The sequence below is a fragment of the Seriola aureovittata genome, chromosome 22 (genome assembly GCF_021018895.1).
Source record: "Seriola aureovittata isolate HTS-2021-v1 ecotype China chromosome 22, ASM2101889v1, whole genome shotgun sequence".
In the NCBI taxonomy this organism is placed as follows: Eukaryota; Metazoa; Chordata; class Actinopteri; order Carangiformes; family Carangidae; genus Seriola; species Seriola aureovittata.
In genome coordinates, this window is record NC_079385.1 from 3,649,901 (window position 1) to 3,663,732 (window position 13,832).

Sequence of the window (13,832 nt, forward strand, 5' to 3'; positions counted from 1 at the left end):
CTTTGACATATTTGTGTTCGTTTGTACATTTTGAGAGGATATTTCCTGGAGTCTTGTCATCACCTTGAGGTTGTTCTGGTAAGTGACTGCAGCACACAACCCCCCCCAATACAACCACATGCTGATTTAAAGGCGCTATGTTTAATTTTTCTCTGCTGCCAAACGTTGTTTCTTGTCGGGAGGTGGCATCGGCCATCGTTGTCTGTATAATACAATAGGTTATCATGGGTCATCTAAGCAGCACTATGTCTTCAGGGCAGATTGGAGGCTACAGTGAGTTGGAAACTGCCAAGACAGGACAGGGCTAGCTGGTAAGCATGCTAACTTGAGAAGAAGAAGAGTTTCTTTCTCTGCCGTATCTTTCCACCTCTGGAGACAGCAAGTAAAGGAATGAAATTTGACTCGCAACGTGTCTACTAGACTGGTAACTAAAAAGCTGTTAATTCTAACACTACATATGTAGCTATAGCAAACCATACAAATAGCCTCCTTTAAACTTTGAATTTTGTACAGATTAGACAAACAACATATTGCGTGTTAATTAGAGCTGCTAGTAGTAGACAGATTTTGTTGCCTCAGGTCAAAGCAAAGCTAGCAGTTTATCTCTGTTATCAGTCTTTATGCTATGCTAAGCTAACCTGCTGTAGCTTTGAATAGAGCGGTGTCACACTTCTTGTCTTGGCAAGAAAGAAAATAAGGCCCTGTTCATACTAGGCTTTAAAATGCATCTCCAGTGACTATTTCTGATTGGATCTCACTTCCTCTTTTATATGCAAATAAACATGTAAGTGTTGTTGTTTTTAGCCAATCCAACAAGTGGGTCCATTGTCAATGCATGTGTGTGTGTGTGTGTGTGTTGTGTGTGTGTGTGTGTGTGTGTGTGTGTGTGTGTGTGTGTGCATGCGTGTGTATGCGTGTGTGTGTGTGAGAGAGAGAGAGAGAATGACAAGGGAGCAAATCATCGCACTGTGCACAGCTCTACTGTGAAATAAGGTTGTATCGATTTGAAATAGTAAAATATTTTCACTTCGTTATAAAACTGTCTTGGGACTAATATAACTGTGACTGTCAGTGGAGTACTTGGTCCTTCAATGTGGCCCAGGGCACATTCACGTTCACACTGCTAAAAGGATGTGACCGCATGTGGTCCAGACCACCTCTGAATGTGGTCTGATTGAGTGGATCTTAAATGACCTCAATGTGTCTTGGTTGCATTCGCACCTGAACTAAGAGCTGACCACTTGTGATCGGATCACCTGAGACGGATGTTAACACCATGTCTCAACAGGGCCTAAGTGCATTTTCCAAAATGTCGACCCAGTTAAAATGCAGAAACCAGTGACTAACAATGCCACTAAACTAATGATTAAAGGATCACAATTTGGAGGAATTAGAGTCACTGCAGTGCTCTTCAGCAACTAATGTTAAAGCAGCGTCATTTTTTTTAATGCTCCACTATATGTTCATCAGCTAGTCACTAACTGAGTGTGTCTGTGGTTTGGTGCTCAACAGAAAGTGTGCAGTGGGTTTTTAGACAAAGTTACTGAGAGCTGTGTAAGTGAATCGAACCTTTAATGTTGTGTCATAAAACCAAAACAATGAGCTGAAAGACGCTAATAAGCTCAGATCAGGCAACTAGAAGATGTAAATGAATCAAGCTTCATGAAACTGAGGTTGTGTGTTGGAAGAACATGTTTATAAAGATACAGTAGCTGCTATTTGAGGTTGAGGAAACACTCTTTCTCACAAGTGCATTGGTGCACAAAAATGCTCTGTCCTGGTTAATTGGCTAATTCTTTCTCAACAGGACTACAAAGGAATGGTTGTAATGGAGCAGTCTTCATCCAGTCTGCTGAGAGAGATGACCATGATTCACATCATGAGGTTAGATTAGAGAAATGATTTTCCTCTTGACAAAAAAGGCCTGTTCCTCTCACTGTGCTGAGATGGCAGTGGAAGTAGAACAAGCCTTGAAGGAGTCTGAAAAGAGCAGAATGAACCAAACAAACAAACTGCATCCATCATGCTCAGAAATGTAAAGCTTATTTGCAATGGAACAGTGGCTGTTTTAATTATAGTAAAGAGCTCAGTTGCAGGCAGGAAACTCCTGCTGAGTGTGATTCAGTCTGTGACTTTGACAATGTTTTCTCAAAGAAGAAGGAAAAACAAAGCATCCATTTATGGCTGTATAACTGTGGCAGCAGCACAAAATCCTTAAAGGTGTGTTGTACGTGCAGTAAATTTGTTTTTATTTTATCTAATCTCATTTTGACAGAAGCAGAGCTTTCTAAAACTGTAACCAAAGGACACTTATTTTTGAATCACAACTTCCCTGCTTTTAGAGACAATACATAACTGTAAGGTCCCTGTAAGGTATGCTACCTTTATCTATTTGTAGGTAAATTATGTTATGCATATGATGAAAGATGACATGAAAATGTCCAAGTAAGGTATCACCTCCGAAGAAACTGTGTCAGACTCATTTATTTCACTTCAAATTACAGTCTTTTTTTGCTTCTTTTTCCAGAGTCAAACTGTGACTTCCAAATAATTAGATTATCACCAGAAAAAAAATAATTTCACCTATAACAATTAATGTTAGCCATACTGTATCTGAGTGGTCTTTAGTGCTGATGTGGCCATTGTGCCTTTACCTTTTGTCTTTCATAGTATGTCTGGGTATGTCCGGGTGAACATGACGGAAAACCTCAAATTTAATCATGTCACACAAACAAAGTTATTTCTATCCAATTGCAGGAACGACCAGCTGTACCAAGTAGTATTGCTTAAATTGGCTAAAAACTACATGTGCTATTGTTTTGGTATCAAAAGTCAGAGAAGTGGTAGAGATGAGCATCCCTCCGACTTTCTCATGTCAACACCGAAAACAGAAGCTCAACAGTCACAAGAACGTAAAAAGCTGTTGTAGATAAATAAGCAACGAAGATGTTGGTGGTATACTCACTTACTTACATTACTTAGGCTACTTGAACTCTTGTTTGGCCATGAATTGGATGAGATAGCCTGAAACAGTGCTAGATTACTTAAATTATTTAATCCAAAAACCCCATGCCAGCAGAGACTGGAAACACTACAAACAGAAAAAAAACTCCCGAAGCTTCACCGTCCAACAAACCCCAAAGAGTGCCCTCACTTACACTCTCCCCTGCAATTAGACACATCCTCTGTAAACGAATAATGAGGCGCTTACAGAAACACCCCCAAAACAAACTGCAACATTATCATCTGCTTTTCCCACGGAAACAGATGACATGCTGCTGCTCTTTAATGCCAAGAGTCGTGGTGCTGTTAGGTCCCACTGGGAATGAACATAACCCAAGGTAAAATCTCCCCGGTAATAAACATCTCACGCTGTGGGATTTATAAAGATCTATACTCACAAGATTGAAGTTATTTATTTTGTATAATGTATTTATTTAATTGGATGCTTTAATGCTTTAATGTCAGAAAATAGTGGTCATGCACATAACCTAAAACTTTCCTGTTCTCTGTTCGCACATTTCCTCCATCCCTCAGAGGAAAACACAACAGGAGGTATATTACTCCATTAGTGTATGACATTCAAAGGCTCCAACAGGTGGATCCTTCGTGGCCCAACATATCCCAAGATTCATTGCAGCAAACAACACCAACAGAGAGGCTACAGGAGGATTATAGTCTTAAATCTAAGTATTGAGTTTCAGCTCAGTTGAAGAGCTAACGGTACAACTGTTAAAAAACAACAACCCTTAAATCCACGAGCTTTTGTCAAAAAAAAAATATAACGTGTTGTCTAGGTTGCTAGGCAACATGAGCGGTGCTCTGTAACGCAACGGTAAGGGCAAGCACAGCTGGACCAGACCATCTCATTTCGGTTCGGCCTTCACGGTCTACGACGGCTACTTAGGCCAAGCCTTACACTGACACTGTACACTGCGTCTTCCGAAGGGATACAGCTAAGTGTAATGGCTGCCGCTGTAGGATTGCGAGGAGGGCTGCCACTCATCTCAGTTATCAGCACTGAAGCTTGCAGAATATATACTACATGATAATTGGAGCTCATGTGCTGTCACACTATATGACCTTCCTTAAGACAAAGAAACTGGATACTCCTAAAGGGATGTGTGTGTGTCTGTCAGTTTATTGTGCACTGATCGATTCACACCAGCAGAAAACAGAGAACAAAATGTCACTTTATCAATTCTTATAGGGTCCTAAAGAGCAATACTCATTTAATCTCATGGGGGAACACACAGTGTTTCTACCACTAATCAAACCTATGTTACGCTACTTTGTCATTCCCTGTGTTAATGAATCCATTCTGTATTGATTACTGCCTTCAAATCAACAGCCCACACACCACCTTCATCCAGCTGAAAGACTGATTTTTCTGTCAGGGAAAGACTGACCAAATCTTGGCAGGAGACACAGTTTCTCCACTGCACTTAGTCAAATCCAGAATGGTAAAATCCACAACTTCCCCCCCACACCATCTGAAGTTCACTTAATCAACTCTTTTTAAAATTTGTGTACATTTTCAGACTTTCATTTGCAGCTTTTCCACATCTGAGGCCAAGCTAAAGATTTGGAGGATAAGCTTGCTTTTCCTGTTTACTTTAGAGGTGAGAATACGTCTCATCAGGCCAGGCTGTCGGCTCGGCTCTGTCAACAGCTCCCTGAGTTCGACCACTGATGTACAGTAGCTGATGGAGCCTCAGCCTGGAGCCAATTTTCACCTCTGGCTTCTAGCGGCCTCCTGTAGCTTATCCCTGTCATATTATGTGGCATTGTAAATCTGAGAACCAAGACCCTGTGCCTCATTCTGCCACTTAGAAATTACTTTTAATAGCACACTAAAGATTAATCAATACTGTGATATTAAAAGTTATATGTGGATAGTGATTGGCATTGCGTCTTGCATTTCTGGGACACTTATCTTTTGCTTGTGCTTTTCAAAAGCAGGCATAGCTTTCCAGCAAAGCTTTGACTATGTCAGATATCATTAGTCTATGACATCAATATGTCTAGGACTGATAACATCAATAGTAAACATCATGTTTTGATGATATTACTCTCTCATGTTCTGTACCAGTTGTAATACAACTTGATTATAGAAGAGGAACAGACATCACCTTCACCACAACAGAACAGAACACTCGATTGACCATAATGCGATGCTGCGACAAGGCATGTTGCATTTTAAGTAAGAGATGACCGGTTTCAATATTATTATATAGGCATTCGGCAGCAAGTTCGTGGCCATTCATTTCAAGCAGAGGTGTCACTTTGTAGAGATCTGTTCTCAAGTTGACATTAAAGTCTAAAGTCTAAATGTTATAAAACAATAAAACACTAAAACTTCTCAGGGGTACAAATACTTTTTAGTTATACTGTTTAGTTATTAAATTAGAATGCTGTCTGGAAAACATTCAAGTCTTGACCAAATTGTTGCCAATCTATCTTGTAGATATGGAGATACTTCACTGTATAAATGAAAACTTTGACCTGCTGTTGGCGCTAGATTAAAGGTCCTATATTGTATAAAGGCAGATGTCCATCTTTTCTTTGATTATAAAGCAGGTCTATGTTCTATATTAATACTGTGAAAGTACCAAGCCTCAGTCCACAGAGAAATGCACACAGCCTGTGTTCAGAAGCTGAGCCTTAAAACCAGCCGTCAGGACTTTTTGGACTTTGTGAAGTCACAACAAAGCAGTCACTAGAAAGAAGCCTGAGAGAAGATGTAAAACAACATTGAGATGGTTCTTTAAACCACAAATATATCTTCTTATGGATCAAAACTTCAAATAACAGTGTGAATAAAGTGTAAAATATGGACCTTTAAATGTCAGTGTATCTCCGGGATCAAATTTCATGACAACCCACACAGTTGTTGAGACTGTGCCACACTGCTATCGTGGCTAAAAAGTTAAAAGTGCTACTGACTCCATGAACCTGGGTAAACCCCCAGAGTCAGCAACCTTTCATATCGGTTTAGATCTTCACATTGATGATTCATTGAGCAGCGGAGGGCTCCCGGTCACGCATGAAAAGAATCCATTAAGGAGCTGCACCATTTGTCGATTTTTATTATTAAAGTAATCTTGGCAAAAACAGACCGTCGATGTGGGTATTTATGGGAAGTAAACAAGAGGAAATGCACACTTGGACCAGAATCCTGTACTTTCAAACTCAAGTCCTCTGCTACTGTCCTGTAGCTAGAGTGTCAGGTTGATTAAAAAACAGTGTACTGGTCATTTATAGAGGACTGGTCAGCACTGAAAAAAAAATTGATGGGGTTCGACACGTGGTGTAGCTGTACCAGATGGGAATGGTTAACTTCTGTGGAAGATAATAAAGCTCATATCTCTTCCCAGCAATATCCTGTCTTGCATTCACATCTGGAAATTTCCCAGTACAACCAGTCTTTTAACGTTAGCAACTGTAAAGCTGCGCTGAAACAAAGGGCAAAAGGGCAATTCAACAGCAACCGGATAAAAAGTTTTTTCTCATTCACTTCAGCTGCTGAAACCCCCCCCAGCCAATGATCTTCTGGTCACAGATCCTCTTCTCTTATCTCTAAGCTACCTCAAAGCCATTGTTAAAGTGCATAATGGTTGTCTATGTGCCTTTTCATTGCTGCCTAATCTGAACAGCAGGTCACCAGCACTTTCATTACAGTATGTACAATGCAAATGACAGCAGACTGAATGGTGGTAGATGTTTGAAGCGGGGGTGAGGGGGGTGGGGGTGGGGGGGGGTGGGGGGGGGGGGGTGTGGGGGCTGCCATAATCCTTCCTGAAGCGTCTCCTGACTGTGAGGATGTCAGAGCGAGGGGAGAAGCGGCAGACACCTGGCGCGCTTCCCAGAGCCTTTCATCTCGTGTTGGGAGCCATCCTCTCTACCAACAGGCTCTTTCAGCAAACAGCGGGACATGCCAGCAACACAATACGTCCCACAGTCTGAGTCTCACACCATCCTGGCACCGCAATCGCTTATAATGTGTGATCAAGTGATAACAAACTGTCCAGGAGTCTCCACAAAGGAGGTTTATTGCTAAATCGCAGAGAGGTACACATTCATCAAATTCAATTCAATCCAGAAGAAAGCATTCAAAAGGAACAGTAAATACACAGACATGGTTTTCAAACCAATTCATGCATCAGCAGTTTCATTATGCAGAAACTAAAATAGGCTCCATAGAAGGCGGGGTGAGAAATTAGCTCGCACTAATAACAGAGATCGAGTATTATTAAAATTCACTTCCACTCAAAGCAAGATGCAGTGAAGTAGGAAACGGCTTTTGGATTGACTCCCATACAATCCAACTGTGTGTCATTGTGGGTGGAGGCCTGTGGGAGCAATGGCTAGCACTTTTTATCACCCAAGTTATCAGCTGTTATAATTGCCCTCCCGCTCACTGCAAAAATGGAGACTGAGGATTATGATTAAGGTGAAATGAAAGGGCAGAATTACAGACCTGGGATCTGAGAGGAGGGAAGTGGTGCTTTATGTGTGGTTGTGTGAATGTGTACATGGAAGTCACATTAGAATATGTAGACGTTCCTGTATTAGATAGAAAGTGAGGATATGGTTTTGCTGCTCTTGCTCAGAGCTGGTCCATGTCTGACTGAACACAAGCTTATCTGTACTGACGCTCTCAGACTGACCTCCCATGTAATAAATAATGGGTTATTTATGTCGATTGATATTTAGAATCCACATAAACAACATTCCTACTCCAACACGTCTTCCTAAATACATCTTATGCAGATGATACATTTTCGTATGCAAATAGATTTTCTTTAAATCAAGATGTTTCTAGATTATATTCCACTTTTAATGCTTTTCTCTGCATAAGGTTAAACTTGTGCTTAATAAAAGAAAAAAGAAAAAAATTCAATTTCAACCTGTCTGTTGTACTACATCTATATTACATCCCAACACACCTAATAAACAACAGGGTCGCAACAGCGTATACAGATCAAGCTGATGTACAGAAAATAATTTATCACTGAACATCAAATAAACCATAGAACCCATCATAGGCTTTAAAAGACAATGCAAGGACCTTTCTATACATTAAAGGAGATGAGGGGGAGAGTTGCCAGCTTCAAGTTTCCATGAACCCACATCAAAGAGGACCTCACATGGACAATCAACTCGATTTACTGACTGATCGTTTCAGCTCCACATTTATACTCTCAGTGAGACTGAAAATTCACATCATTTAATTAGTGTTAACTCATTTGGATCAAGTGACACAGAAACTAAATCATCAGAATAAGAACATGAAAACCATTGTGCAATTGACCATCATGTGTGTGCTTGACTGGAAATATCCTGCAAAACAACTCGATACAGTTTAACGTTGTGCTACACTGTATGGTCCTCACAATAAGAGGACTACACACTGCCACACACTATCATTTTTGTTTATAAATGTCTCCTATTACAGCTGCCTCAGTATATCGCATTTGTTCTCAAATTTAAAACTACTCTTCATCAGACTGGATCACAGGATTGGCTAATACTTGACACCCCTCAGGTGATACTGAACTTGCCTTCCAGTCCTTTGCACCATATAAATGGAATGAACAAAGAACTTCATGTCTCTTCCCCCCGATGAATTAAACCTTTTTAAAGATGAGATATTGTTTCTGTTGCTGTTTTTATGATTGTGTTTGTTAGTGTGTTTCCTATTTTGTTTTAAGTATTCAGGTCTCAATGAGATTGTTGTGTCTGATTAAACAAATGTTATACGTCACGCCATGTTCGCCACCTTTGTTTCTACCTTTATTTGCATGAGAACATCTTTCAGAATGTATGTACTCTATTATGATCATAACAGATGCCTGAGAAGATGCCTGCTGTGGGGTTGATTTGGAGACAATCACACAGAAAAAGAAACACGACTGATGAGGAACTAGCTTGGTTTGCCACCAGCAGGCCACTGTCAACCTGCCACACCAAACAGGAAATTGCAACAACTTATTTTACTGCACAAAAAACAAGAACTGTGGTTGACTATGTGTTTTTCATTTTCACTGTTACATCACCATTTCTGTTCCAGGGAAAGAAGACAAAAAAAAAAAAAAAAAAAAAACCACACCTCTTGTGACCTTTAATCGTCTGCAGCCACAGCGACTGTAGCTGTCTTGTCTTTCTATTGACACACGCCCTGACAGGAGTTTAATTACATGCAGCAAAGTGCAGTGTCTGCCACCGCCAGCCTGACAAGCCTGTGGCAGGTTAGCAATATTAGCACCTTAAGCTAATCATTAAGGTTCAGAGAGTGTACTTATGGAGCAACCCATCTCTTCATTGACAACAGCAGGAAACAGGAAACCTTTTCAGACTCATGACTATATGGAGGTTAAATGAAGAAGAAGACCACCAATTATTAGAGACAATTAAGAGGCAATGACGCAGGGTGGGTGGATTCAAGATTACTTGCTTTATCTTAAGTGACGCCCACAGATTATAGTGTAAGTTCTTTGTATGCAGTATATGTAGACGTCATCAGTCAGAATCTTTAAAAAATATAGCAGTTAAAAGGACATATGTTGTTCTTTAAAAGCACCATAAATTCTTTTTAAATTAATTATTTAGACTCTTATTGTGGAATGAATATATTCATATACATGTTCAGGTGCAACTGTGCCTACATAAAACAGCGTGCTGACTCACCAAAGTTTTCTCAGGCTCCTGTTGGGACTCAGAGGTGGACTCCATGGCCGTGTTAAACCAGAGTCAGGCCTGTCAACGCTGCTCTGACAACTGCATATCTGTCAGGAGGGAGAAGCAGTGTGTTACAACAGGAGAACATTACTACATATGTGTTTCATTTTCTTTCATTTAGTCATTTGTAAGTTCTAAGTCTGCAATGTGTTCAAAATTCAATCCTCTAGGCCTTCGAGTTGTTTTGAAAGCATGTTATTTTTTGGATTGGAATAGCACAGAATTTTTCAAAGTGCTCTTTAATCTCATGTGGGATGGGTAGTTTGCAAGATGGGACTCATCATGCCTACTCATCTATCACATATCAGAGCAAACAGGCTGCACTATCATACACAGATTTTTCCCATTTCTGGCATAGATTCTGAAGCAGCAGAAACCTTCTCACCATCCCCCACTGGCTTTTCTCACCCAAACAAAGGTGTTGTAGCTCCAGGGCTTTAATAAACAGCCTGTTTCTAGTGCAAGCAGAGGTGAATGGAGGATCAGCCAGTCTGTCAGCTTCCTTCCCAAGAGAGTCCTGAAAATTCATTCTTTAAATCTGTCTGCCCTCAGCTCCTTTCCCTATAGAAATGTCCGAGTATGACCTTTATTCATCCAGGGAAAGTTTCTGCCAGCTGCCACTTACCCGCTCCACTGGACCAGATATAGAGTTACTCAAGGGTACCTCAGTGAGGATACCTGTTGTAGGTTACTTTATGAATCCACAGGAATGTGACCCGACTACCTTTTGTATATTTAGGGTGGGATGTTACAGGAAAACGTTCACAGCAGGTCTGCCTTTGACTTATCCTTTGCCTTTTCTCTTCAAAATTAACTTAGATGAGCACCTTCCTGCTCCTGTGCTGTTACAACACTCACATATCAAAACACTCAACTCCGCAAATCAACAGGAAGTTGTTTTTCCTGACAAATCAAAGCGTTTTATGTTTGTGTGAAACATGACACAAGAATGACATTTTTATTGTCACTACTAAGTGCCTTCATGAACTGAATTGATCCAGTATCTAATAACCACTCCACTACATTCCAAAATTCAGTGCCTATGCCCAATTATAAGCTCTTAAATCCTATATCAATTCAATTCTGACACCAAGTTTTACCTCTAATGGTACATTTTCTTTCTCATCTAGTTTGACACTTTCTAGTGGAGAGGAACACAGAGCACTCTTCTACACACAACTGTAAACATGCCAAGGTAAAAGAGAAATCATGTCTTATCTAATTATCTACTCTAATGTTATGAATAATATCTGTGCACATTTTAAAAATGTTCTGCCATAACAACTTTAACCTACAAACCAAACAAAGTTTCAGTATTTGTTAAATTCTGAAAAATCCAATATTCAGTTAACACCATGTCCTGTGATTTTCTTGGCCACAAGAATTTGTAGTGTGAATATTTGATCTTCACAGCACGTCCACACCCATCCTCTTTCTACTGCCTGGGAAGGAAAAAAAAAAACAGAGTGCTGAGCGATGCTGATCGTTTCCAGTCACATCATGAAAGATTACAAGTTGTGACGGGTTGTTCAGAGTGTAGGCTGCCGAGTCACAGCTGAAATTTACCGACTATACAATCTCCTGATCTGACAATGTTGACCACAAATACTGTGCAGACTGATTCTGGCATAACCTGATAAAAGACCACGTCCAAGCTGTAAAAAACTCTAACAGTAATATAGGTTGGAAAACACTCAAAAGTTCACTCAAGGATAACAAGAATGTAGAATGAAGAAAACAGATTCTGCTGAGTCTGTGAGCAGCTGTAACTCATCAAAACAAAATAAATCCTCAGGCCAAATAACTACATTTCCAATAAAAGATAAAGCAGTGATCCAAAAACAAAAGAACAAAACCACAGGCCCAAACATGAGGTGCACAAAAGCAAAATGTGCATCTGTCCATCCACGTCAGCTGCCCCACCTACACATCTGTTCACCACCTCCTGTTCACAGACTCAGAACTCTACCTATTTCTTCTTTGCTTCTATAGAGTCATTGCATCTGCACACAATAAAACACAGGCTTAACCCCACTGTCCGCAGCACTGACACCACTGTCTGCTAAGTCCTCGACATGACTTCATGACCAAGTGGGACCATCTGTTAATTACACTCTCTGCTTTAGGGGAGATTATTTTGCGTGGAGCAGCTGCCTACCAACAACATGTGGTTGTCCTAAAAATGCTTTCAAGATTAGGGCAGGCAGACAGCCACTTATGCTGATTGCTGTTTTGTGTGGATATTTTAATGGTATGAAACCTGTGGCCCCACCTGAGGTTATACCTGATCAACCTATCGGGGCGGCAGAAGCCAGCTGAGAGAGAGGCAGCATTTTGACGTGAGGTGAGGTGTTATGACCTGACACTGCAGATCCAGGGATTGTTTGAAGAACATGCTGCCTCATTAAACAGGCATATACACTGATGAGCCACATTATGACCAGCACAGGCACTCTAACCGGTCTGCAGCTACACAGCCCCATTCACAGCAGGGTGCCAAGCACTTTGTGTTGTGACATATTCCCTTATAACCATAACATTTTATGCGACTTGTGACACAGCAGCCCTTCTTTCGATGTGGACCAAATGGTGTAGCCTCCATAGCCCTTGTGTATCGATGATGTGCCAGTTTGTGGTTTGTCCCTCCTCTGATCACTGCCGACCGGGAGCACATTACAAGCCTTTCTGTTTCAGAGAGGTTCTGACCCAGTTGTGTGGCCACAGGGATTTGTGCCCGTGTCAAATCACTTCTTAACAAAGTTACAAAGTGCTTTAGAGAAAGAAAAAGGGGAATTAAAAACAGGAATTAAAAACAAAAGAAAAACAAGCACCATTAAAAAGAACTAAGTTACACAAAATATGAAATGTCTGTATCACGGGAAAATAAAACACAATAACATATGAAACATTCATAAAGGCTTTCTGATAAAAGAACGTTTTAAGAATAGTTTTAAAAGACATTAATGATATAGCCTGTCTGATCTCAATAGGTAGACTGTTCCACAGTTTGGGGGCTGTAACAGCAAAGGCCTGGTCATCTGCATTCAACAGCCGAGACCTAGGAATAACCAGCAGAGCTCCCTCCACCAATCTAAATGCCCAGGCACATATGGTGTTAATAAGTCCTTGATGTAATTTGGAGCAAGGCCATTTAATGCTTTGAAGGTTATGAGTAGAAATAACAGCCACAGCTCACTGACTTTGGCTTTAGTGGTTTGTGAAACACAGCTGAAAAAAGGGATATGTTTCGTCACCCTTTGCTGGATAAATAAAAGTTAGAAATACATAATTCGATTTACCCCTGCTTTCCTATACCCACTGTGCTGAGGCCAGTAATTTGATCATGAGGAGGGGCAACCTCATCCAAACCAATCAGAGCTCTGAAACACTGCCATAAATTTCCTCATAGGAACATGGAGCGGCTGTTTCAAGTTCAAAGCATGAAATCCACAGACTAGTGGTAATAAAAAATAGGGTGTAGGGTTTAGGAAATAAAAGCAGGCTGAGGTTTTACTGTACTGAGAACTAGCACAGAGGAATACTGTGTGAATGAAATGAAATACTGCAGCATTCTGCAGGTGCTGTTCTGTTTCATTGAGGTTGATTTTGAAGGATGTAGCTTGTGGTACTGTTGAACTATGTATATTATAAAGAAAGGTGTTTCTGTTATTTAGCCTGCCCTCATTGATATCAATGGAGTGAACAAAGCTTAAACAACCTCTCTGACACAGTTTAGACACAAACTGAACATTATAACCATCATGAAGGTGAAAGATGCAGCACTACATTAGTTTCAATCCAATATAGTTTGGACAATATGTTTTTATCCATGGTTATGTGCACAAATATGAGGTTTGTTTACTTTAGCAGTTAGGGAACAGTGCATGAGTGTGTTGAAAGGTGCCAATAAGACAGTAGAAGAAAGGTAACGGGAAGGAAGCACTTTTAGGAGACTCTTCAAGGACAAATAGACCGAGCACAGGAGGACATTCTGACAGTAAGATGCTCGCTACCCCCCCCCCCCCCCCCCATCAGTCATTCTGCTAATGTAACGCTCCAGCGCTCCAATAGCCTCTTGGCTCTAGCCAGCA

The 13,832-nt window shown here is 40.6% G+C and overlaps 1 protein-coding gene across 7 annotated transcripts in view; it reads right to left on the bottom strand.

Moving 5' to 3' along the window:
* Nucleotides 1-13,832, bottom strand: part of osbpl8 (oxysterol binding protein-like 8) — a 100,763-nt gene that overhangs the window by 66,213 nt on the left and 20,718 nt on the right. For all 7 annotated transcript variants that reach the window (XM_056367387.1, XM_056367384.1, XM_056367386.1 and 4 more), the window contains one exon: nucleotides 9,691-9,788. In XM_056367387.1, the coding sequence (XP_056223362.1) occupies nucleotides 9,691-9,735 (45 nt within the window). In that variant the 5' untranslated portion in view covers nucleotides 9,736-9,788. The remainder of the gene's footprint in view (nucleotides 1-9,690; nucleotides 9,789-13,832) is intronic.